The sequence below is a fragment of the Scyliorhinus canicula genome, chromosome 9 (genome assembly GCF_902713615.1).
Source record: "Scyliorhinus canicula chromosome 9, sScyCan1.1, whole genome shotgun sequence".
Taxonomy (NCBI): Eukaryota; Metazoa; Chordata; class Chondrichthyes; order Carcharhiniformes; family Scyliorhinidae; genus Scyliorhinus; species Scyliorhinus canicula.
This window is the reverse complement of record NC_052154.1, coordinates 173,952,877-173,977,883: the sequence shown is the minus strand read 5'-3', so window position 1 is coordinate 173,977,883 and position 25,007 is coordinate 173,952,877. Positions and strand designations below refer to the sequence as shown.

General features: G+C 41.8%; 1 protein-coding gene across 6 annotated transcripts in view; it reads left to right on the top strand.

Annotated features, from left to right (window-relative positions):
- LOC119971910 (MOB kinase activator 2) overlaps nucleotides 1-25,007 on the top strand; it is a 242,493-nt gene that overhangs the window by 180,759 nt on the left and 36,727 nt on the right. For 3 of the 6 annotated variants that reach the window (XM_038808228.1, XM_038808225.1, XM_038808224.1), the window contains exons 2-3: nucleotides 19,249-19,409; nucleotides 21,532-21,625. In XM_038808228.1, coding sequence (XP_038664156.1) covers nucleotides 19,249-19,409; nucleotides 21,532-21,625 — 255 coding nt within the window. Of the gene's footprint in view, nucleotides 1-8,480; nucleotides 8,657-11,432; nucleotides 11,507-19,248; nucleotides 19,410-21,531; nucleotides 21,626-25,007 lie in introns of those variants that run through there. The other 3 variants (XM_038808223.1, XM_038808222.1, XM_038808226.1) reach the window with 3 other exon arrangements.

The window sequence follows — 25,007 nt, the reverse complement described above, 5'->3', positions numbered from 1 at the left end:
ATAGGTTGCTGCTAATCATAGTGTCAGGTCATAAATGAAGAGTGGCCTTGTCAGACCCACATTACAGCATGAACTATGGTAGTGACTTGTCGATTTTTGGGGAGGTATGTTGCATGGATTGACGTTTTGAGTAATGTGACGGAAGATGGTATAGGCAAAGGTTCGAAGAATGGATGGCTTGGGGGAAAAAAAAATGGGAAAGCCAAATCTAATATATGACATGCTTTACGTTTATTGTAAAATTAAGGGTAGCACGTTAGCATAGTGGTTAGCACAAATGCTTCACAGCTCCAGGGTCCCAGGTTCGAATCCTGGCTTGGGTCACTGTCTGTGTGGAGTCTGCACGTTCTCCCTGTGTGCGCGTGGGTTTCCTCCGGGTGCTCCGGTTTCCTCCCACAGTCCAAAGATGTGCAGGTTAGGTGGATTGGCCATGGTAAATTGCCCTTAGGGTCCAAATTGCCCTTAGTGTTGGGTGGGGTTATGGGGATAAGGTGGAGGTATGGGCTTGGGTAGGGTGCTCTTTCCAAGAGCCGGTGCAGACTCGATGGACCGAATGGCCTCCTTCTGCACTGTAAATTCTATGAAATAATCCACCTCCTTTAATATCCTAGGGGTTACCACTGGCCAGGAACTGAACTGGATGGATCAGCCATTTAAATACTGTGGCTACAGATTCCAAACCAATTTATTCTCTGAATTTGTCAAATGCCAGAATTATTGCGTAAATTCGTTAAGCATTTATTGTGTTTTAGTCTTCATGATTCCATTAATTAAAACTCCATTTGTGATACATTCTGCAGTATGATAGCAAATAGCAAAACACAGATCAATTATATCCAAATTTCATAGAATTTACAGTGCAGAAGAAGGCCATTTGGCCCATCGAGTCTGCATCAGCCCTTGGAAAGAGCACCCCATTTAAGCCCAAGCCTCCACCCCATCTCCATACTTGGATGCTGATGTATACATAGATCATTTTCACATTGTTATTTTGCAGTTTTGTTTGTATTTCTATTGTGATGCAGTTACCTGGTACTTTTACCCTGTCACAAGATGAAAAAGTTTTAAAAAAGTAACAAACCCATCTCCTGTATTCGGAAACATTGCACTCAAATAGTGACTTGTTCAAAGATCGCAGGAGAAACCAACCATATGAAGACTAGGAAGACTAGGCATACTTATGCTTACAGTATTTGTTGGTGACGCTGTGACAGTCAAGGAATAACATATACTTATTACAAAGATGTGTTGAAATTGGCTTTAGCATGGAAACAGATGTTGAAGCGTACAAAAATTGTCCCCATCTTTTCCTCCGTGAACTACTGACTCTTGCTGGAGTGTGATCGGTCACCCTATCTGGACTAATAAAAGTGAAAGGAGCCGATGTAGTGGCCTTTACCACATTGATTTCCTGAAGACGAATTTTATTAGGACGGAGGTCCGAAGATCTGCTGAAAATATCAACGTGGTTCGGGGATGTTGTGGACTTTCTTAAACTTGAGAAAATTAAGTTTGCCCTTCGTGGCTCAGATGGGGAATTCTGGATGAGATGGAAACTATTCCTGTTTCTATTTACAGATTTATTTGTTGACAGCGAGTAAAAAGTGGGGAGGGGGGGGGGGGGTAGGGGAGATGGGATAAGGGGGAGAAAAAAAGGGTATGTTTTAATGGAAATAAGAGAAAAAAAAATCTCAAATGAGGAGGATGCTATTTTGTTTATTTTATTGATTTTATTATTGATTGTTTATATGTTGTCATGGATATTCTTTATTTGAATAAAAATATTTTAAAAAGGACATATGGCATTCTTGGCTTTTGTAACTAAGCCATGGAGTGCCAAAGCAAGGAGGTTATGTTAACACTTACATAAAACAGTGGTTGGGCCTCAGGAGTATTATACCCCATTCTGAGCACCATACTTTTGGAAGGATGTTGATGCTTTGGAGAGTGTTGAATGGTACAGGGGATGGGGGACTTCAGTTATGTGGCGAAAGTGGAGAATCTGGGATTGGTCGTTCTACTTTGGGAAGGTTTGATGGAGGGATTCAGAATTAAGGATGGATTTGATAGAATAAAGAGAAACTACTTCCAGTGACAATGCAAAGGTATTAGAGATGACATCAGATTTTGTTTTATATCCAGCAAATTGTTGTGACTTAGAATGCATGCTTGAAAGGGTGGTGGAAGCAGATTGAATTGTTTCTTTCAAAACTCAATGGGATGAATGCTGCATTCATAGAAATCATAGAATTTACAGTGCAGAAGGAGGCCATTCGGCCCATCGAGTCTGCACCGGCTCCTGGAAAGAGCACCCCACCCAAGGTCAACACCTCCACCCTATCCACATAACCCAGAAACCCCACCCAACACTAAGGGCAATTTATCATGTCCAATCCACCTAACCTGCACATCTTTGGACTGTGGGAGGAAACCGGAGCACCCGGAGGAAACCCACGCACACACGGGGAGGATGTGCAGACTCCGCACAGATAGTGACCCAAGCTGGAATCGAACCTGGGACCTTGGAGCTGTGAAGCGATTGTGCTATCCACAATGCTACCGTGCTGCATTGGATAGATGCTGAAAAGGAAAAAAGTATAATTTGACAGCTCTTCCAAAGAACAAGTTCAGGCACGATGGGCCCACCCCTGTTCTGTGTCACTCGATGATTCTGCACTCATTTACTTCACCTGAAGGGGCAATTTGTTGGCATTCTTCTAATTTAAGCTTCGAACAGTCAGGCAGATGGAGTTCATGGGTAGTTCTGGAGTTTGAGGATAATGGACTTGTCAACTACGCTGCTGCGCTGCCCACAACTTTCTGAAAAATTACATTTGAATTCCAAAATCTAGCGTAGCACACTTAGAGTATTGTGCTGCTTGTGGTGTTTGATTCATTTTTGCTCTTGTATGGTTTGTATCAGTTTACCTTGACTTTAGACCACTGTGTTGCCTTGAGCAAGTTTCTGCTGGCTGTGTTTACACAGAGGGAGAAAAGGCTGAAAGAAGCCAGTTCATGCGTGGTTCTCTATGAAATGCATTTTTCTGGTGGTTGGGGGGGGGGGATCTATTCCTGTTTCAACCTGTCTGGTCGAATAGTTTAGACAGATGTGAGCTTCAGCATGTCCTGGCAAGACTGCACTATGCACACACTGTTCTTCACAAAATATGTACTGTCTGACTTAAAAGTAGAAGGTGGGAGTTCTCTTGAATGAAACCATCCTGTTGAACTGCAGTCCCAGCAGTAGAACGATCATACCCTCTTGCACAGAGTGATGCATATTGCTCAGAAAATTTCCTAATTGGAAAAATAATGCAGTTCTGATTGAGGAGCCCTGAACTTGTGTTTTAAAAATCCTGGAATCCAGCGGAGCAAAAATTGTATTTGACGAACTAGCTACTGTAAATTAGTGACTCCAGTAATTGATTGTGTTTTTCTTTTTTTTTTCATGACTGAGCATATTATTGAAAATAAATCCAATTTTGGTCCATTGTGAGGTCTTCAGGAATCTTTTTCTTCACCTGCAGTGGAGAACAGGCCCTTCAGCCCTTCGAGTCTGCACCGGTGCATGAAAGACACCTGTCCTGCCTACCTAATCTAATTTGCCAGCACTTGAGCCATAGCCTTGAATGTTATGACGTGCCAAGAGCTCATCCAGGTACTTTTTAAAGGATGTGAGGCAACCCGCCTCTATCATCCTCCCAGACAGTGAATTCCAGTCAGCCTCCACCTTTCTGGGTCAAAAAGCTTTTCCTCATTCCCTTCCCCAAACCTCCTGCCCCTTCACCTTGAACTTGTGTCCCCTCGTAACTAACCCTTCAACTATGGGGAACAGCTGCTCCCTATCCACTCTGTCCATGCCCCTCATAATCTTGTACAGCTCAATTAGGTTGCCCCTCAGTCTTCTCTACTCCAGTGAAAACAACCCAAGCCTATCCAACATCTTGTCATAACTTAATGTTCCATCCCAGACAATATCCTGGTAAATCACCTCTGCACCCCCTCCAGTGCAATCACATCTTTCCTACAATGTGGCGACCAGAATTGCACACTGTACTCCAGCTGTGGTCTCACTAAGGTTCGATACAATAGTTGATATCACAGTTATCCTGTGGTAAGATTCCATGAAAATTGGTAGCCCTTTGGAACCTTTCCTAAGTCAGTTTATTGTGTTAGATGAAAAGTGTCAGGAACTGACAACATATGACCGTTCTTCAAATGTTATGTACTTTCTAGCAGGGTAGAAATCTGGATTGAATTTGGAGATGAAGCTGAGGCCTCCCGATCTATTTTGTGCAAGATAAATAATAAGAAAGCAGAGTTTTTGTTGGAGCTGAAAACATCACATTGGTCTTCCCTTGTAGAGCTGCAAAATAAAAGTAATGCAGGATATATTATTGAATGCATTTGGAATATCAGAAGAAATAGTGGACAGGTCGAGTTTGGTAATGACACGAAAGCTGGCCTTGTACTTGAAGGTAAGGTATGGCTAAAGGGGCTAAATATTGATAAAGAAGAGGAGAGATCCAAGAGAAGATATTTGTGTTGGGGCACCCAGGATGTAATGCCATTATATAGAGTACATATATATCAACTTTTTTGATGGTCTCTGTTGTCAGACTGCTTATTCTAATTATAGCTGTGAATTAGTTTTAATTCCTGCCATTCAACTTGCCAGCAGCACAAGTTATGCATTGCCCTGGGTTAGGAAAGGAGATGGGAAGGGTGGGGTAAGGAGCCTGGATTCCTAATCTTGCTTCAGTGATCCCCGTTGGAACATGCATGTGTGTGAAGGAACTTGTATAGTGCTTAGAACATAATGATCCGGTGAAGCATTTTAAAAATTGTGTGCTAATGAGACACATGAGATATTTGATCAGGTGACCAAAAGCTTGGTCAAAGAGGTGGCTGTCAAAGAGTGTCTGAAAGGATGAAAGCGAGATAGCGAGGCAGAGAGCTTTAGCGAGGGAATTCCAGAGTTTAAGGCCGAGACAAAGAAGGCACAACCCCTAATGGTGGAACAATTAAAATCAGGAATGTGGCAAGCAGCCAGAATGAGCTGAGTTGCAGAAACCAGTTGTGGGTCTGGAAGAAATTGCACAGGTAGGAAGGGTCAAGGCAATAGAGGAGTTGGAAAACGAGGATAAGAATTTTAAAATCTTAACCTGGAGGCAATATAATTTAACGAAAACAGGGATTTCATAGAATTTACAGTGCAGAAGGAGGCCATTCAGCCCATCAAGTCTGCACCGGCCCTTGGAAAGAGCACCCCACTTTTTGGACACCAAAGGTTAGCATGGACGATCCACCTAACCCGCACAACTTTGGACTGTGGGAGGAAACCGGAGCACCCGGAGGAAACCCACGCACACACTGGGAGAGCGTGCAGACTCCGCACAGACAGTGATCCAAGCCGGGAATTGAACCTGGGACCCTGGAGCTGTGAAGCAAATGTGCTAACCACCAAGCTACCGTGCTGCCCGGATGATGGGCAAAAAGGATAAGCACGAGTTAAGACGTGAGCAACTGACTTTTGGATGATCTCAAGTTGACTGAGGGTAGAATGTACGAGACCAGCCCGGGGTATATTGGAACAATCTAGTCCAGAGATACAAATGCATGAATGAGTTTCAGCAGCTGATGAGCCACGGTGAGGGCAAAGTCAATGTTGTGAAAGTTGGGTAATTTTGGTGATGGTGTGAATATGTGCTCAACTATGACACCAAGGTTACTGGCATACGTACAAACAAGGAGGAGGCCATTCAGTCCCTCGAGCCCACTTTAATAAAATTATGGCTGATCTGATAGTAACCTCAAATCCGTATCATACCTACCCCTGATAACCTTTCGCCCCCTAGTTTACCAAGAATCTATCCGCCTCTGCCGTAAAAATATTCAAAGCCGCTGCACATTTTCAGAAAAAGAGTTCCAAAGACACTCGACCCTCAAAAAAAATTATCCTCACCTCCCAGCGCTGATCCCTTTAGCACACCACTTGTTACATCTTGCCAACTTGAAAGAGACCCATTTATGTCTCCTTTGTGCTTCCTGAAGCCAATCTTCTTCTATCCCACAAACATGTTACCCCAATACCATGAGCTTTTATTTTATGGAAAGTGCCACCTTTGATGTGGTACTTTATCAAATGCCTCCTGGAAATCTACCATCCACCAGTTTCCCTTTATCCGCAGCACATGTTACTTCCAGAAAGAATTCCAATGTTGGTTAAATGTGATTCCCCTTTCACATAACCATGGTGATTCTGCCTGATTACCTTGAACTTATCCAAGTGCCCTTCTATAACTTCTTTAATAATAGCTTCTAACATTTTTCCTATGGCGGATGTTAAGCTAACTGGCCTGTAGTTTCCTGCATTAGCCTCACTGTTGCCAGGGAGAGTGATGGAGTTGGTAGCTAGGGAATGCACAAAAATGACTTTTTGTCAATTGTGAGTAGGCTTGGTCAGAGTGTAGTTACAGGCACCATGTCATAGTAACTGTTGTAATCAGCTGTGGTCTCCGTCCTTGTTTTAATAGCTGGGTGATGTTCAGTTGTCAACAACTTATTTTTAGATAATTAATGTAATAAAACATCCTAAGGCACCTCATGGGAGCATTTTCAACAAAGTTTGACACTATACTATGCAAGAGGAAATTAAGAAAGATGACTAAAAGCCTGGTCAAAGAAGTAGAATTCTAAGGAGTGTCTTAAAAGGGGGAGAGAGGCAAAAAGAGGTTTAGGGAGGGAATTTCAGAACTTAATGCTTGAGGCCGAGGCAACTGAAGGCATAGTTGCTAATGGTGGAGTGATTAAAATATAAATATCAGAATTAGAGACACATAGATATATGTGAGTTTTCTTTGCCCTTGCCCAAGTTTCCACCCAAGTTTCCACCCACCCCCCCCAAGTACCCAATTGAATTTCTTTCTGAAAAAAAAATATTTGAAATTTAGAATTACTGATACTATCCACCTTTTGAGATCTGTTATTTTTGAACCTGAACTTGATTTGCATTAATTTCTGTATTGGCACCAGGCCGTGTGTATATTCTGCGTGGCCTTTCAGCCTCGTTGAAAACTGGAACCATCTAAGCTGTTGGAGAATTGAAATGAAACCTAGATAGAGGTGACATCATATGCCTCGTGAAATTCTGATCATCCGTTTCTACATAATTGACAAGCAGGTGTATTGCAACAAAAATGTGCAGTGTTGTGCTTTCATGTCTTTGAAATAAATACTTCAGGAAATCTTTTTTCAGTGAAGAAATTGATCATGCCATCTGCATGGCTTCACACACGAGTGGAAGTTTTCATTATAATTCCAAAAGTCTTTTCTGTTTCTGCTACATGTAGTAGTAGTAATATTTATTGTCACGAGTAGGCTCACATTAACGCTGCAATGAAGCGATTGTGAAAAGCCCCTAGTTGCCACATTCTGCCGCCTGTTCGGGTACACATACAGAATTCAGAATGCCCAAATTACCTAATAGTACATCTTTCTGGACTTGTGGGAGGACACATGTATGTTCTACGATGTGAGATATGTTATGTGCATTCTGCATAAAAGAAGTAGTGTTCAAAAAGATTTTAAAGAGATTTAATTCAGTTTATCACAAAGTTACAAATGGTCAAACTTCAGAGAAATCACCGGTCCACAGCAGACTTACAGAACTTGGAGTTTAGATGGACGCTTGTACTGAATAGAAATGTACAACCTGACTTTCTTGTATTTTGTTCAGAATAAAGTCAGCTCCAAATCTGCTGTTAGCTTGATTTCAAAATTCCAAATTGAAATTCATCCAGAAAATGTGATATTTCAGTTAAAGCTGTTTTCTTCATTGCATGTGTGCAAGATCTTCCCCTGATTCCACATCTTGGAAGTGGCTTCCTGAATTAATTTGTTGCTTAATGGAATGTTATCGGGTTACACTAAGTTCATAATTTATCATTTTGGTGCGATCAATTTTAAACTTCAAATTGTGGTTTGTTTTACATGGCAAGTTACCAACATGCCGTGGAGCGATAAGATGCTGAATAGGGGCTGATTAGTACAACTTCTCTACATTTGAGGTGTATTGTAGCAAAGGTTATTGCACACTATGCTTGTACTCCGAACAGGGAAGCTGTTCACGTTTTCGGTTGGAAAGTAGGAAAGGGAGGAGAAACAGACTGAAAAGAAGTTGAGGGAAGGGAGTAAGAAATCCTGCTGGAAAAGTGCCAAAGTAATAATCACATTGATTCCTATGTGGGGAGGGTACTGATGCAGAAGTTGGTTACCACTCCAGGTATATTTTAAATTCAGAACTGCTGTTTTCAATCATACGCCTAAAGTTTTTTTCCCTTCTCTTTGTCCACGCTCCCTAGATTTATGGTCCTAGCTGTTGACGACATCAGTGAATTACTTGTCCTTTCATGCCAAATCCAAGCACTTCTTCTGATTGGATGAAAGCGAAGGTTGCTTGAAGCTCAGTGCTGATTGTAAATGTGAATGTGGTTTGACTAGTTTGAGCTAGAGAGAGACAAAGGAGATCGGAAGGCTGAGAAACTACCATGGTGGGAGATTATTTAAACCATGGTGAAGATAGGTCAGTACTTGGACAACAGAAAACAGGAGTCAGTTACAAGATGGTTCTACAAGCCATGGGGAAAGTTCTGAGGTAGAGACACACTTTTTGTAAAGAATTAAGGGCCTGGAAGAGGGAAAATATGGTAAAGATTGTTATAGTTTGAGTTTTCTTCTCTCTTAACTCATATTATAGCTCGCTTAAGCAAATGACTAGATATTATTCTGTAAACTACTTATTAATGTTTTAACCCTTATGTACTCCCAAAGGAGTACATGATAACTGATTTGCAAATGATATAAATTGGTGTGACATTCATGGATGAATGTTTAACTGAAAACTAACATTTTTGTTGTGTTTGCTGTAGAAAGATGTAAGCAGCATGCTGTGCATTTTGTTCTACATCCAAATATGAATTTGTCTTCTGTTAGACCAATAAATGAAGATAAATAGTTAAATGGTGCAGTATATTTAACTTCCCCCACTGGGAGTGTCTTATTATAAGTTGCCAGTTCATTCAGTCATAACACCAAAGTGTTTCACTCGAGATTAAATAGTAACTGCTGATTTTGTGGCTCTACCTGCTATATAGTATGTAGACTATGTTGACAGCAATGCACACTGCAGCAGCTAGTTTAATTTAGTAATTGATACCTTGAAGAGTATCTGAGAGACTGAAGTTCTCTTTACAGCTTGTGCACAAGAACTGCATGTTGAAATTGATTGAGCTGAACTTTTGGGTAGTTGAAATCACAACGGACAGTTGCACCTGATTTTGTTGAACCTGTTTTGTTGATCCTTTTTTCATGCATAGTTTATTATGTTCCCCCAGAATTAGTAATCCAGAATTTCTGTAGAACTAGCCACAGGTCAATCAAGGTATGTTGGGTCAGATCAATTTGGAAGTGGTTTAGCGCTTGCTTTGTATCACTTTGGTAAAAGTTAAGTATTTAAATTATGCTGCTCGAAGTATCAATCTTGAGTCTGGAAAATTTGGTGAGGAGTTTGGTGTTCCAAGTCAAAGTTGCTGAATATGCTTGCTACTGACTAAGTGAAATGGTCAAACTGCATAAATGTACTCCAGTGCCTTGACTGTACCTGGGAACAATTTGGAGTGTTGTGTGCCTTTTCGAGGACTGACCACATGACCTGTGAATGACTGCATTATAGTCACCAAAACCCCACAGTCCTTCTCCATGAATTAAGCTTCTGTACTTTACTTGTTGTATGAGCTCTCTGTTACTGAATCTTTGGGTGAGCCAAATATTATTCCCAAATTTGCTCAGAGCAACTTTGGCTGAGTTTAAAAAATACATTATTAGTGCAGAATTACAACTATTGTAAATGTAACTTTAAAACTTGTATAACCTTGATTTGGACATCAGCCATATTTCTGAGTGGTGGCGGCAGGATTATTTAATATAAATAGTTTTATTTAAATTTTGGGTTGGACGACTGTTAACTTTGAAAGGTAATGTAGTTCCATCAATCAGCATGGGGTGGGGGGATAATTTATACAGGCAAGTGTAAGGAGTTGTTTTACTAAATGGTAACTTTATTTTCCTGCTTGAATACATGCATTATTCATTGCATGATCTTCTAATTATCCAGTGCTAGGGCCAATTCTGATTAATTCCATTTCTGCATTTAAGATTTCAAACTGTTCCAAATTATTTTTACTTTAATGCTGATCAGGTCTTCCTATTCCTTTATTGCCTCGAGAAAGTTATGTGCACAGATAAAGTTCTCAGCAGCTGGCTTCCCACCTGCAACAGGACTGAAGGTTATTCTCAATATATGATGGGCAAGGTTTGTTTGATTGCAAGATTTATTACCCATACAAAAGCGCTCTGGCTACCATTGTAGCAAGTAGCTGTGAATGATTAATAGATCAATAAAATATACTGTCAGAAGTTATCTTATGTAAATGGTGTAACCACTGGCCTGCAGCCAAAATCGTTGCTGTATCATGTGTGTAAGCCTCTGTGCACTGAATAAATGCCCGCAGCTTTGTAAAATATTTGCTTTCTGTCATGGAATATTTTGGGTTAAGAAAATGATTGTTAACGGATGCCACATACAGCATAAAGTCCATACTGCCATATTTTCTACAGTGTCATTTGAATTTTGGGTTTAAAGGCTTCCACATTGAAGTTTCACAGTGCTGCTCCAAGCTGCACCATCTTAGTCACAAATACTGCTTTGTGTCAGATGTTGCATTTGTAGAAAGATAAATTTCAAAACAGGTTTCCAATTTTTAAAAAAATTATCTGAAGAGTACTATTTGCAGTGACACTTTCTAAGTACAATTGGTGATTTTATGAAGTTGCTAGGTTAGGCATACTCCTTTAAGCCTATTTGCAAAAGTATGTGCGTTGGTACAATGCTGAAGCTGCTTTATGATTCTTTGGAACGTGAGTGCAAATTGGATGTCATGACCTAAACTGATTGCGAAGTAGTCTGAGGTACATTCATCCACCGCGCTTCCCTCAATTTAGTTTTGTTGTCATATCAGGCCATGTTGGTGGATTCAGATTGCGTTTCCCATTAACTATAGCATCGGTACAAAACTTATAGGCTTGCACCAACTCTAAAGTTGTAGGATGACTGCACTCATAGACACTTTTTTTATATTGTGCATCCTTTCACTCCTAAGGCACCTACTTTTTAAACCGTGAATAAAAATTCAAGTCAAATTTTAAGATTAAACTGCACATAATTGCAAGCTCTCATCATCAAAATTCAGTCTTGTACTTTGGTGCCTAATCATCATCTTAAATGGTTAGAATACTTAGCCAGAAGAATGCATTCTAAAGGTCACTTGGTGCTGTTCTTTGAGTGATATGTTGTGGATTTCTTTTAAATGCAGATTGGTTTCTTCTGACTTGAGAACAAAGCCGTAATGCTGCCACCAATGGGTTCAGCATCAAGAAGGTGGCCAAGGTTAGCTTCAGAAATGCTGTAATATATGATCAGATGTCATGATTATAGACACTAAACCTTCATGACACCAACTAAAATGTGGCTGCTACCACAATAATAATTAAAACTGTTTCGAGAATTCCAACTGCATCAAAATTAGACAGTTGATTCAAGGGTGGCACACATGCTTATATTGTCAGTAGTGTGGGTTGAACAGTTTTACATTCCTGGGTACAGATAGAAAAGTTGCATTTGTATACAAGTACGGTCAAACGCCAATTTCATAGGCCTGTTGCAATCCCAGTTGATGTAACTGGGGAAGATTCCAGAATGGAACGCTGGCTCAAAAAGACCGTAAGGTTTACTTTTTTCTTGTGTAAAACATGATGGAAGGGAATCACAGGGCCGCCAAATTGTTTTAATAACCAAGAAAAAATGTTTTCACATGAAAAGGTGAATTATTATACAATACTCCTTTACGTCCCCCTTTAACAATTGCTGACCGATTAAGATTAACAATGGATTACAAAGCACATCTTGTCCCACTGAACTCTAGCTGCCACGCAACTGATTTCAAATTCTGCTTTCAAAAGCCTCATTTTCAAATCTTTGAAGTACGCTTTCCCTCCGCTGATTCCACGAGGTTTCGCTTTCAGGTTTTTCGCCACTCCATTCCAGCCATCGATTTCCACAATTATTTCACATAATGTCTCCGAAACTGCAGTAATTTCTCACAAACCTTTAGAACTACGGCAGATATTCTTTTGGTCTCTCACAATCCAATGTCTTTTCAACTCTGTGACTTTACTGAACAGTAATCTGTTCTGGTTCTCTGTTTCCTCTGTTCTGGTTCTCTGTTTCCCCTGCTCTGTTAACTCCAAACTTCAGAAACTTCTCTTCATTTCTCTTGTTTCCTCAACTAGCAGTACTTTAGATTTCCGGCACCTATTTTCTTTGCTTCTAGCAAGACTGAGAGAGATATTCCCTCTCCAGCCTTCTAAAACCAACTGCTTCTAGCAGAGCTGTGAGAAGCTGTCTTCTCTCTCACTATCTAGTTCCAACTGCAATCAAATTAGCTCAACTAAAACTTGAAAGCTTCTCTACCTTTACAAGGCCCCAGTGACTAAGAAACCACTGCTGGTTTATTTTATGCCACTTTTATTGAAGCACAATGGAATCTCCATTGGAATTGAAACCAATCCTCTCGCACACAATCCAGTATGAACCTAACTAGAGGTTTTACCCTTCCTGGCACAGAAACATTAAATTAAACTCACTTAAACATTAGAAATAAGATATAGTTTTATCAATACAAATATAAATCCCTTAAAACTACCTTGCTTTCCTGACAATATTGAGCCTGAAGCGATTTTGGTTAATCTTGTAATGCTTTGATAAACACTTGGTTGACCTCCACTGAGGGATATACAGGATAAGATGCAGCTGGCTGTGATGTTCAGAGCAGTGAATATTCTGAATTGGCTGCCAAACATTGATTTATCAATGTGTCAAAGTATGCAGTTTTACCTTTGTTTTGAAAGTAAGTTTGTGGTGCAAGTATGTTGGATATATCAGAACGGCTCCCTGTGATGGGGAATAAATGAAAAATCTTTGTGCATTGTGGGCTATTAAGCATTAATTTTGAGCATATACTAAAGTTGGCCTGTAACAGTTGACAAGTTGTGCTTCTTGAGAAATATGTGAACTCTGTAGTACATGTAAATTTGATGGTGTTACAGCTGCATATTAAATTGACTACTTGTCTTTCCAGTATATAGGTCCCTCTGCATCAACTCAAGATTTGATCTTGTATCATCCATGGCAGACCTTGAAAATGTTGAGCAGAGATTACCTATTAAGGAAAAGATTTTTGTGAGAATAGGGTGAAAAAGGCCTCTGGCAGTATTACTTGTTTTTTTTGTCCTTGTGTAAACTGAACAGGAAAAACAGTGTACATTGCCAGAAAAATGTTATTCCCGAAAATGCTGATGCCTGGTATGAGCAACTGGATGATGTCCAAAATGTCATACGATGGCAAGTAAACGAATGAAGATTAGCTGTACATAGATGTTCTGAGTTAATTAGTGCTGTGTTGCACTAATTGGTTAGTAATCAAGACGTCATTGTTCACTTTCCAGTGAGTAACCCAATCAAAAGGATCCATCAGTCCATTACAGCGCATTACTTCCTTTTGCCTTTCTCTCTCCTTGACCCCCTCCAAAGACCTTTATCAGAAGTCAGAGATGGCCTCTACCTATCTCATCTCCCCCCCCCTCTTCCCCGCCAGCATACTTTTCACAGAAAATGTCAAGTGGTTGTCCATGGGTCAGAGGTTGTGGGTTCAGTTCCAATCCAGGGCTTGGATTAACTCATTTGACAATGCATGAGGTAAAGTTGCCATAGTTCCAGCCAATCCAGAGACTGCTTTCCCCTTTGAGGGAGAGAGCTGACTGGTGCTGGTTTAACCTGAGGATCACCACACCTCCGGCAAGGGGAGAGGCTGAGAAGGTGAGGCCTTCATGAATAACCTCAGCTGGTATGGCAATTGAACTCGCGCTGCTGGCCTTTCTCAGCATCACAAACCAGCTTCTAGCCAACTGAGCTAATTCGTCCCTCAATGCAATATTGTACCAAAAAATCCTGCATTGTTCAAGGTGCCATCCATAAAATGAGATGTTAAGTAAGGATCTGTCTGTTAATTCTCATGGCTCGGGTGGATGCATTCAAAAGAAAAGCTTATTTTGCATGAATCCTGGCCAACGTTATTATTTTTTTTTCCAAATTATTCATTCATGGGATTTGGATGTCGCTGGCTAGGCCAGCATTTATTGCTCATCCCTAATTGACCATGAGAAGGTGATGGTGAACTGCCACCTTGAACTGCTGCAGCTTATGTGATGCCATGTGCAGGATTTTGACCGAGACCGTGAAGGAATGGTAATATTTTTCCAAGCCGGGGGATAGTGTGTGGCTTGGAGGAGAATTTGCATGTGGTGGTGTTCCTGTGAATCTGCTGCCCTTCTAGGTGGTACAGGTCGTGGGTTTGGAAAGTACTGCCTCAGGAGCCTTGGTGAGTTCCTGCAATGGATGTTGTAGATGGTACATATTGCTATCATTGTGCGTCAGTGGTGGAGGGAGTAAATATTTGCAGATGAGGTGCCAATCAAGTGGGCTTCTTTGTTCTCAATGGAATAAAACTTGGAGAGTTGTTGTTTGAGCTGCACCCATCCAAGCAAATGGAAAGAGTTTCCCATCACACTCTTGATTTGTGCCTTGTTGATGGTGGACAGGCTTTGGGAGTCGGGAGGTGAGTTACTAACCAATGATTCCTAGCCTCTTTGATCTGCTCTTGTAACCACAGTGTTTATACAGCAAGGTCAGTCCAGCTTTGGGTCAAAGGTGATCCTAAGATGTTAGTGGGTGATTCAGAAATGGTATGGGTGGTATCAAAGGATGGTTAGATTCTCTCATCATGGAGATGGTCATTGCCTGGCCCTTGTGAGGCGTGAATGCTACTTGTCAGCCCAAGCCTGGATATTGTCTAGGTTTTGCTGCCTTTGAACATGGGCTGCTTCAGTATCTGAGTAGTTACAAATGGTGCTGAACATTGTATAATTATCAGCGAACGTCCCCACCTCTGACTTTATGATGGAAGGAAGGTAATTGACAAAGCAGCTGAAGATGGTTGGGTCTAGGACACTACCATGAGAAACCCCTACAGTAATGTCCTGGAACTAGGATGATTGACCTCCAACCACCACAACCATCTTCTGTTGTGCTAGGTATGACTCCAACCAGCAGAGTGTTTTCCCATGATTCCAGTTTTGCTAAGGCTCCTTGATACCACCCTCGCTCAAATACTATCTTGATGTCAAGGGCAGTCACTCTCCCCTCACCTCTGGAGTTCAGCTCTTTTGTCCATGTTTGAATCAAAGCCAATGAGATCAGGAGCTGAAGACCCAAATAGAGGGTTGGTGAGCAAGTTATTGCTTAGCAAGTGCTGCTTGATAGATTGATCATTTTTTTACTCATTAGGGCAACATTATTGCAAATTAATGTATATGAAGCACTTCAGGATGCTTCTGAAATACGAGATGATTTATAAATGAATGTCTTGTTGAGTTTACCTATGTTAAAGGAGGAATGGGTAACTAACCTTTTGTTGAGTTAATACTTTGCAACTTACTTGATTAAAAATTGCTTAATTTGTGCTGTCATAATCTGTGCTAAAATCTTCCTGTGTCGTTTTATTTAAATTGGTAAATTATGCCACTGGATCAATTTAAAAATTGGCTCAAATTGATATTCTATTTTCTTTAAAATGGAATAGAATTTTAAGGGACCCCTCGGGGTCATTGGTTAAAAAAAAGTCATGTGGCAAAATGTCACAAGCCAAAAAATGTTTCCTTAAAGTGCACACAGCTCTACTGGGTATTTGTGAATGTAAATGTGATGGGTTCCTGATCCTACTGTAATTTTTAGGGGAGAATCAAGCAATGGAGAATGGGTCTGACTATCTGTTCTTGTATTCAGTTCGAGCAGCTGGCCTGTGCTCTACTGTGAGGGGAATCGAATGAAATGGGATGCCTGTACAAGATGATCACTTAAATAAGAAATTGTAGTTTTGGCTTAAAGTTAAATAATGTGCTGGCAGTCTTGTGCTGTACAGTTAAACATTGCTTAGCGTGTAGTGCCTGAAGTCTTTATCAATTGATCAATTTCAGTGGGATCGGTAACAGACTATTTCTTTCAACACTTGAATTGTTTGCAAGTAAATGGAAAACATATGGAATTAATTTTGTTAAATTTCATCTAAGAGAAGGGACTGGTTTAGCACAGTGGGCTAAAACAGCTGGTTTGTAATGCAGAACAATGCCAGCAGCGCGGGTTCATTTCCCATACCAGCCTCCCCGAACAGGTGCCGGAATGTGGCCTATTTGTGACAAGTGATTATTATTATAGACAATCGTTTACATCTTGAGCAATTTCTTTGCAATTTAGTTTGAATAATGTGTATGCAATGTCCATAATTTCTCGTACCACTATATTACCATTGGAATTTACAGTTATACTCAATTTAAGTCTTCACTTAATGGTTGCACATTGATAAATATATTGGATTGGATTTGTTTATTGTCACGTGTACCAAGGTACAGTGAAAAGTATTTTTCTGCAAGCAGCTCAACAGATCATTCAGTATATGGAAGAAAAGGGAATTAAACAAAATTCAAGAAAATACATGAGAATACATAATAGGGCAACACAAGATATACAATGTAACTACATAAGCATTGGCATCGGTTGAAGCATACAGGGTGTAGTGTTAATGAGGTCAGTCAAAAGAGGGTCATTTAGGAGTCTGGTGACAGTGGGGAAGAAGCTGTTTTTGAGTCTGTTCGTGCGTGTTCTCAGACTTCTGTATCTCCTGCCCGATGGAAGAAGTTGGAAAAGTGAGTAAGCCGGGTGGGAGGGATCCTTGATTATGCTGCCCGCTTTCCCCCGGCAGCGGGAGGTGTAGATGGAGTCCATGGATGGGAGGCAGGTTCGTGTGATGGACTGGGCGGTATTCACGACTCTCTGAAGTTCCTTGCGGTCCTGGGCCGAGCAGTTGCCATACCAGGCTGTGATGCAGCCCAATAGTGCATCTGTAAAAGTTGGTACGGGTTAATGTGGACATGCCGAATTTCCTTAGTTTCCTGAGGAAGTATAGGCACTGTTGTGATTTCTTGGTGATAGCGTCGACGTGAGTGGACCAGGACAGATTTTTGGTGATGTGCACCCCTAGGAATTTGAAACTGCTAACCATCTCTACCTCGGCCCCATTGATGCTGACCAGGGTGTGTACAGTACTTTGCTTCCTGAAGTCGATGACCAGCTCTTTAGTTTTGCTGGCATTGAGGGAGAGATTGTTGTCGTTACACCACCCCACTAGGTTCTCTATCTCCCTCCTGTATTCGGACTCGTCGTTATTCGAGATCCGGCCCACTATGTTCTTATCGTCAGCAAACTTGTAGATGGAGTTGGAACCAAGTTTTGCCACGCAGTCGTGTGTGTACAGGGAGTAGAGTAGGGGGCTAAGTACGCAGCCTTGCGGGGCACCGGTATTGAGAACTATTGTGGAGGAGGTGTTGGTGTTCATTCTTACTGACTGTGGTCTGTTGGTCAGAAAGTCAAGGATCCAGTTGCAGAGTGGAGAGCCAAGTCCAAGGTTTTGGAGCTTTGATATGAGCTTGGCTGGGATTATGGTGTTGAAGGCGGAGCTGTAGTCAATAAATAGGAGTCTGATGTAGGAGTCCTTGTTTTCGAGATGCTCTAGGGATGAGTGTATGGCCAGGGAAATGGCGTCTGATGTGGACCGGTTGCGACGGTATGCGAATTGAAGTGGGTCAAGGCGTTCCGGGAGTATGGAGGTGATGCGCTTCATGATCAGCCTCTCGAAGCACTTCATTACAACTGACGTCAGGGCCACCAGGCGATAGTCATTGAGGCATGTTGCCTGGTTCTTCTTTGGTACCGGTATGGTGGTGGTCTTCTTGAAGCAGGTGGGGACCTCGGAGTGGAGTAGGGATAGGTTAAAGATGTCTGTGAATACCTCTGCCAGCTGGTATGCGCAGGCTCTGAGTGCACGACCAGGGATCCCGTCCGGGCCCATCGCCTTCCGTGGGTTCGCTTTCAGGAAGGCCGATCTGACTTCGGAAACTGTGATGGTGGGTATGGGTGAAGTATGGGCTGCTGGGGCACTTGACAGCGGATTGTTGGTTACCTGCTCAAACCGAGCATAGAATGCATTAAGTTCGTCGGGGAGGGGTGCGCTGCTGCCAGAGATACTGCTCGGCTTCGCTTTGTAGCCCGTTATGTTGTTTAGTCCTTGCCACAACCGTCGAGAGTCTGTCTGTGACTCTAGCTTAGTTTGATATGCTCTCTTGGCATCCCGGATGGCTTTGCGGAGTTTCGTACCTGGATTTCTTGTATAGGACAGGGTCGTCTGCCTTGAACGCCTCAGATCTGTCCTTCAGTGGCCAGGTGCATTTCAAACTTTCCAGGGTGAACATATTGTGTACTGTGAATATAGAGCAGATGGAAAGATTATGAAGCGATCAACGCTGAGCACCACTTGAATCACCACGTTTTGACAACTGGAATGCGAAGAAGAGATTGATTTAGATAAAGACTTGTGATTCATATTGCGAAATGTGCATCACCAGTTGGACTTTTACAAGATTGTGGAGGCTTGTGACTTGTCTGCTCTGAAGTAATTTATGCTTAAAGTAACTATTGTACTAATGTGTTATCTTAGTCATAGAGCATTACAGCATTGCTGCCATTCTCGTAAACTGGGTGTCTGTGTACTGCAAGACAATAGGCTAAGGCTGAATAATAGAAATGGTCCCAAATGCTGGAATTTACTTGTCAAACAGTTAATGATTAGATGCATTGCTCGAGTTCGACATGGTGTACAACCTATCCATTTGATTATGATAAAGCAGGACATGGGGAAGGGAAAACGGTCTTAACATAGTGATTGTTATTGGTGTGTTCTGGGAATGGGATAGTATCTTGGTTTGCATTGTTCTCCATTCCCATGCTCATTTTGTTTTCCTTTAGATTTCATTGTTCTGCACAACACTTGCGTGGCATGCTGAATTTCCTTCATGATATTTATGTAAACACAATAATGTTTGAGACTACCGACTAAATGGTGCAAGTAGAATTGAAGCTCGTCCAACCAGTCCCATTCAACTACACTCTTTGTTTTCTTTTAGGAAGTCAAAGACTAAGCCAAACGGTAAAAAAACAGCAGCAGAGGAGAAGAAATTGTATCTGGAGCCCGAATATACCAAAGCAAGAATAACCGATTTCAACTTTAAAGAGTTGGTGACTTTGCCACATGAAATTGACCTGAATGAATGGCTAGCTAGCAATAGTAAGTTCATATTCAGTTAGATGCATTTGCTAATACATTTTAAAGTCTTAGTCCATGTCAAGATAAAGTGAAGAACGGTGGGAGGAGACTGGTGTAAGGTATTGTAGGGACCACTGGGGCGAAGGAATACTCCTGCACTGTACATTTTGTATTTAATAAGTGAGCATTCTATTTCGAAAGCAGACAGGTTTGTTCTTTATGATAACCCAACTGTGCAGCAAAACAGCTCGGTGCTTTTGTGCTCGACCCCACTTTAACATCGAAAGAAAACTGTCTAGAGCAGGAGACCATGCTGAACTTGAGCATTGCCCCTGATCCTCAACTGTTCAGCAAGTAAATTCTAGCATTTTCAACCATTCTATTATTCAGCCGTGCCTATTACCCAGTTCACAAGAATGACAGTAAAGCTGTAATGTTCTATGAGGAAGGTATAGTACATTAGCACATTGGTTACTTTAGGCTGAAATTACTTCAGAGCAACCAAATCACACAATTGCTTCATTATCTTGTAAAAGTACAACAGGTGATGTACATTTGACAATGTGACTCACAAGTCTTGATCAAAATCGGTCTCCTCTGCCCACCCTAGCTGCAAGCACTTGGTGATTGAGGTGCTGTTCTGCAACAAATGTTTCATAATCATAATCTTGTTCCGTCGACCATAAGATATAAGAGCAGCATTAGGCCATTCGGCACATCGAGTCTGCTCTGCCATTCAATCGTGGCTGATGTGTTCCTCAACCTATTCTCCTGCCTTCTCCCCAAAACCCCCGATCCCCTTTATCAATCAAGAACACCAGATTTGTGCTCGAGATTCTGTTACCTGCAGGACTACAGACCGAGAGCTGGAAGGTGGAAATTAGACAGAATAATTCTTCCTTAGAGCAGAAGTACTAGGAGCAGGTGTGGGCAATTTAGCCTCGAGCCTGCACAACCATTCAATATGATCATAGCTGATCTCATCATGGCCTCAACTCTACTGTCCTGCCCGTTCTCCGCAACCCTTCAATCCATTACTAATTAAAAATCTGTCTAACACCTTCTTAAATTTACTCACTGTCCCAGCATCCACCGCGCTCTGGGGTAGCGCATTCCACAGATTCACGACCCTTTGGGATAAGTAGTATCTCCCCATCTCTGTTATAAATTTGCTACCCCTTATTCTGAGACAATGACTCTGGTTCTAAAATGTCCCACAAGAGGGAACATCCGCTCCATGTCTAATTTATCCATACCTTTTATCGTCTTGCATATCTCAATTTGATCTCCCCTCATTCTTCTGAACTCTAAAAAGTACAGGCCTAAACTGCTCAATCTTTCTTCATAAGACAAAACCCTCAGCTCTGGAATCAATCTAGTGAACCTCTAAACTGAAAGGGGTAGGTGAGGGACCTTGGTGTGGAAGTGCACAGGCCCCTAATGGTAGAAGTACAGGTCAATAAGGTTGTAAAGAAGGCATATGGCATGTTCTTCTTCACTGGCACAGGCATGGAATACAAAAGTAAGGGATGTAATGGTGGAATTATATAAGACACTGGTGAGACCACAACTAGAGTATTGTGTGCAGTTCTGGTCACCACATTAGGAAGGATGTGATTGCTCTGGAAAGAGTGCAGAGATGATTTACTAGAATACTGCCAGGGCTAGAGGGTTGTAGCTATGAGAAGAGATTGGAGAGGTTGAGTTTGTTTTCCTTGGAACAGAAGGCTGAGGGGTGACATGATTGAGGTATGCAAAATTTTGAGGGGTAGAGACAGAGTAGACCGAGTTTCTGATTCAGTGTTTATTAAAATATCTGGCCTCCAGCAAAGTTTTAAAGCTCGAATTTTAATGAAAACGGTATTCATTCAGTAGTTTGTTCATGTTTTGGAATTAAATGGGAAAGAACTTTCATCTTGTACAAATTCTAATCAGTTTGCGATGCCATCTGCTGTTCGCCAATTGGCCGGTAATGATGAAAGCTTAAAAACATGAGGGTTGTTCACCCAAACACATTTTTACTGCTTTGAATATAATTCATCTTGAGCAGTTGATTTACAAGGATTTTCTGTAAATTCTGTGCCTTGTGATGCCAGACATGAATGCCATTATGTAACGTTTTTCTTCTCTTGAATTTTTTTAGCAACAACGTTCTTCAACCATATCAACCTACAGTACAGCACTATCTCGGAGTTCTGCACTGGAGATACATGTCAGACAATGACTGTGTGCAATACGTAAGTATAATGTGGGTCTGAGGCCAGACCAAAGTCTATCGAAATATTTGTACTGTATATGTGTTGGTACTCAAATCTCTCATTGACATGAATATTCAACGTTGGTATTCAAATATCTCTAATCTCTCTCATCTCAATGAATATTCAGTGCTGGTACTCAAAAGCTCTGGCATTTGCATGAATATTCAATTACAGCAGATGTCTTTGCCCTCCAATTAACTGTCAGACTATTTGCTTCATATTATTTGGTTGTAAAATCGTATGGTGACATAATGGAAAATGGCAGATCCTAGCATAAGCTTGGCACTGGTCAAACTTGGATTGGATTGGTTTATTGTCACGTGTACCGAACTGCAGTGAAAAGTATTATTCTGCGTGCAGCTCAGACAGATCATTCCGAATATGAAAAGAAAATGCATAAATAAATAAATCTTTATTGTCACAAGTAGGCTTCTATTAACACTGCAATGAAGTTACTGTAAAAAGCCTCTCGTCGTCACATTCCGGCGCCTGCTCGGGTACACTGGGGGAGAATTCAGAATGTCCAAATTACCTAATAGCACATCTTTCAGGACTTGTGGGAGGAAACCGGAGCACCCGGCGGAAACCCAAGCACACACGGGGAGAACATGCAGATTTCGCACAGACAGTGACCCAAGCCGCGAATAGAACCTGGGACCCTGGCGCTGTTAAGCCATAGTGCTAACCACTGTGCTACCGTGCTGCCCACTAGACAAACATTAAATACACAATGTAAATACATAGACACAGGCATCGGATGAAGCATACAGGACTGTAGTACTACTCAGTAGAGAAGATGTGTGAAGAAATCCGATCAGTCCATAAGAGTCATTTAGGAGTCTGGTAACAGAGGGAAGAAGCTATTTTTGAACCTGTTAGCGTGTGTTCCCAGCCTTTTGTACCTCCTGCCTGATGGAAGAAGTTGGAAAAGTGAGTAAGCCGTGTGGGAGGGGTCTTTGATTATGCTGCCCGCTTTCCCAAGGCAGCGGGAGGTGTAAACAAAGTCAGTGGATGGGAGGCGGATTTGTGTGATGGACTGGGTAGTGTTGACAACTCTCTGTAGTTTCTTCTGGTTTTGGGCTGAGCAGTTGCCATTACCAGGCTATGATGTAGCCAGAAAGGATGCTTTCTATGATGCATCTGCAAAAGTTGGTAAGAGTCAATGTGGACATGCCGAATTTCCTTAGTTTCCTGAGGACGTATAGGTGCTTTCTTGGTCGTAGCGTCAACATGGGTGGACCAGGACAGATTTTTGGTGATGTGCACGCCTAGGAATTTTGAAGTTGTCAACCAGCTCCACCTCGGCCCCATTGATGCTGACAGGGGTGTGTACAATACTTTGCGTCCTGAAGTCAATGACCAGCTCTTTGGTTTTGCTGACATTGAGGGAGAGATTGTTGTCATTACACCACTCCACTGGGTTCTCTATCTCCCTCCTGTATTCTGACTCATCGTTGTTCGAGATCCGACCCACTATGGTTGTGTCGACACCAAACTTGTAGATGGAGTTGTTCTTTGTTATTCATCTGTAATTACAGTTATGCTTCAATCGTCTAATAGTTGTGAATCTGTGCATACGGTAAGAGTAACTTGGAGCAGAAAGTGAGGAAAATGCCATGCATTTTATGAATGTTAACTTCTGCGACAGTAAAATAGATGACATCACTGATGTCACTCTGATAATTCATATCCCTATTTATATTTTCAAAAAATTGCTTAAAACAGTTAACTGTATATATTGTGATGAAACAGTAGCATTATATTAGCTTTGCTCGGGCAAGACCCTGTTTATATTGGTTGATTACACAATGGCTGACCACACAAAAGGGAATACTCCCAAATGGTCAGTTTTTAAAAAAATATATATAAATTCATTCATTTATTTTATGGGATGTGGGTGTCGCTGGCTAGGCCAGCATTTATTGCCCATCCCTAGTTGCCGTTCAGAAGGTGGTGGTGAGTTGCCTTCTTAAACCGCTGCAGTCCCCGAGGTGTAGGTACACCCACTGTGCTGTTGGGGAGGGAGTTCTAGGATTTTGACCCAGCAACAGTGAAGGAACAGCGAACAAGTCGGAGTGGTGAGTGATTTGGAGGAGAACCTGTTGGTGGTGGGGTTCCCAGGTATCTGCTGCTCTTGCCCTTCTAGATGGTAGTGGTTGTGGGTTTGGAACGTGCTGCCCAAGGAACCTTGGTGAGTTCCTGCAGTGCATCTTGTGGATGGTACACAAGGCTGCCACTGTTCATCTGTGGTGGAGGGGTGGAATGTTTTTGGAAGGCGGAGCAATCAAGTGGGCTACTTTGTTCTGGATGGTGCTGAGCTTCTTGTGATGTTCGAGCTGTACTCATCCAGGCAAGTGGAGAGTATTTCCATCACACGTATGACTTGTAGATGGTGGACAAGCTTTTTTTGGGTGGGCAGGGGGGGGGGGGAAAGGGAAGGGTAAGAGAGTCAGCAGGTGAGTTAATCACCGTAGGATTTCTAGCCTTTGGCCTGCTCTGGTAACCACAATATAAATGCGGCTAGTCTGGTTCAGTTTCAGATCAACGAGCTCCAGGATGTTGAGTGCAGCCACACAGGGACAAAATTAGTTTTCGTTTTTAAAAAGAAATATTACCTGGAACTGCTTGCTTGTAATTAAGAGAAAGTGTGAAGTGTTTGGTTGTTTAATTTGCTTGAAATAGTGTGTATGTGTGAGGACAGTTATGGCCTTTGATGGGACTTTTGAAGGAAATGAACTGATCACTTAAAACAATAAATTAGCACCGTGCTTCCTGCTGTCATGGTCCATACAACTTCCTTTATTTCTTTGTGGTCACAGTTATGTGTGATAGCATCGGTTCCACTTATCTTTAGTCCCCAACCCCATTAGCAACAGCTGAATTTGGTTTTGTGACTTTTTTTGACCATTTTATTGATGAGTGTAGGACTGTGGCAAAGCAGCAAAATATTAATTGGTTTCATGTAACAGCATCTGCTTCACAGTAAACCGTTAGCCATGCCTCTTGGCTTGTTACCTTCAAGGATGCGCTTGCTAAGAGTGCTTTGTTTTGTGCAGTATTCTGTAATTTTCATCTTAAACACACAATGTAGCTAACAGGCACCTTACTTTGCCATTTGGTCTAATGGCTGCAGTTGTCCCCAAAACAGGATCAAAACTCTGAGGAGGGTGTATATTCATGTTGGAATGAGTATGATAACTTAATACGTTTTTGTAACACCAGAGATCATAATCATAAGCCTTTCGCGGTACGGTTGTCTTACAGCTGCAAGGGCCTCACGGTAGCATGGTGGTTAGCATCAATGCTTCACAGCTCCAGGGTCCCAGGTTCGATTCCCGGCTGGGTCACTGTCTGTGTGGAG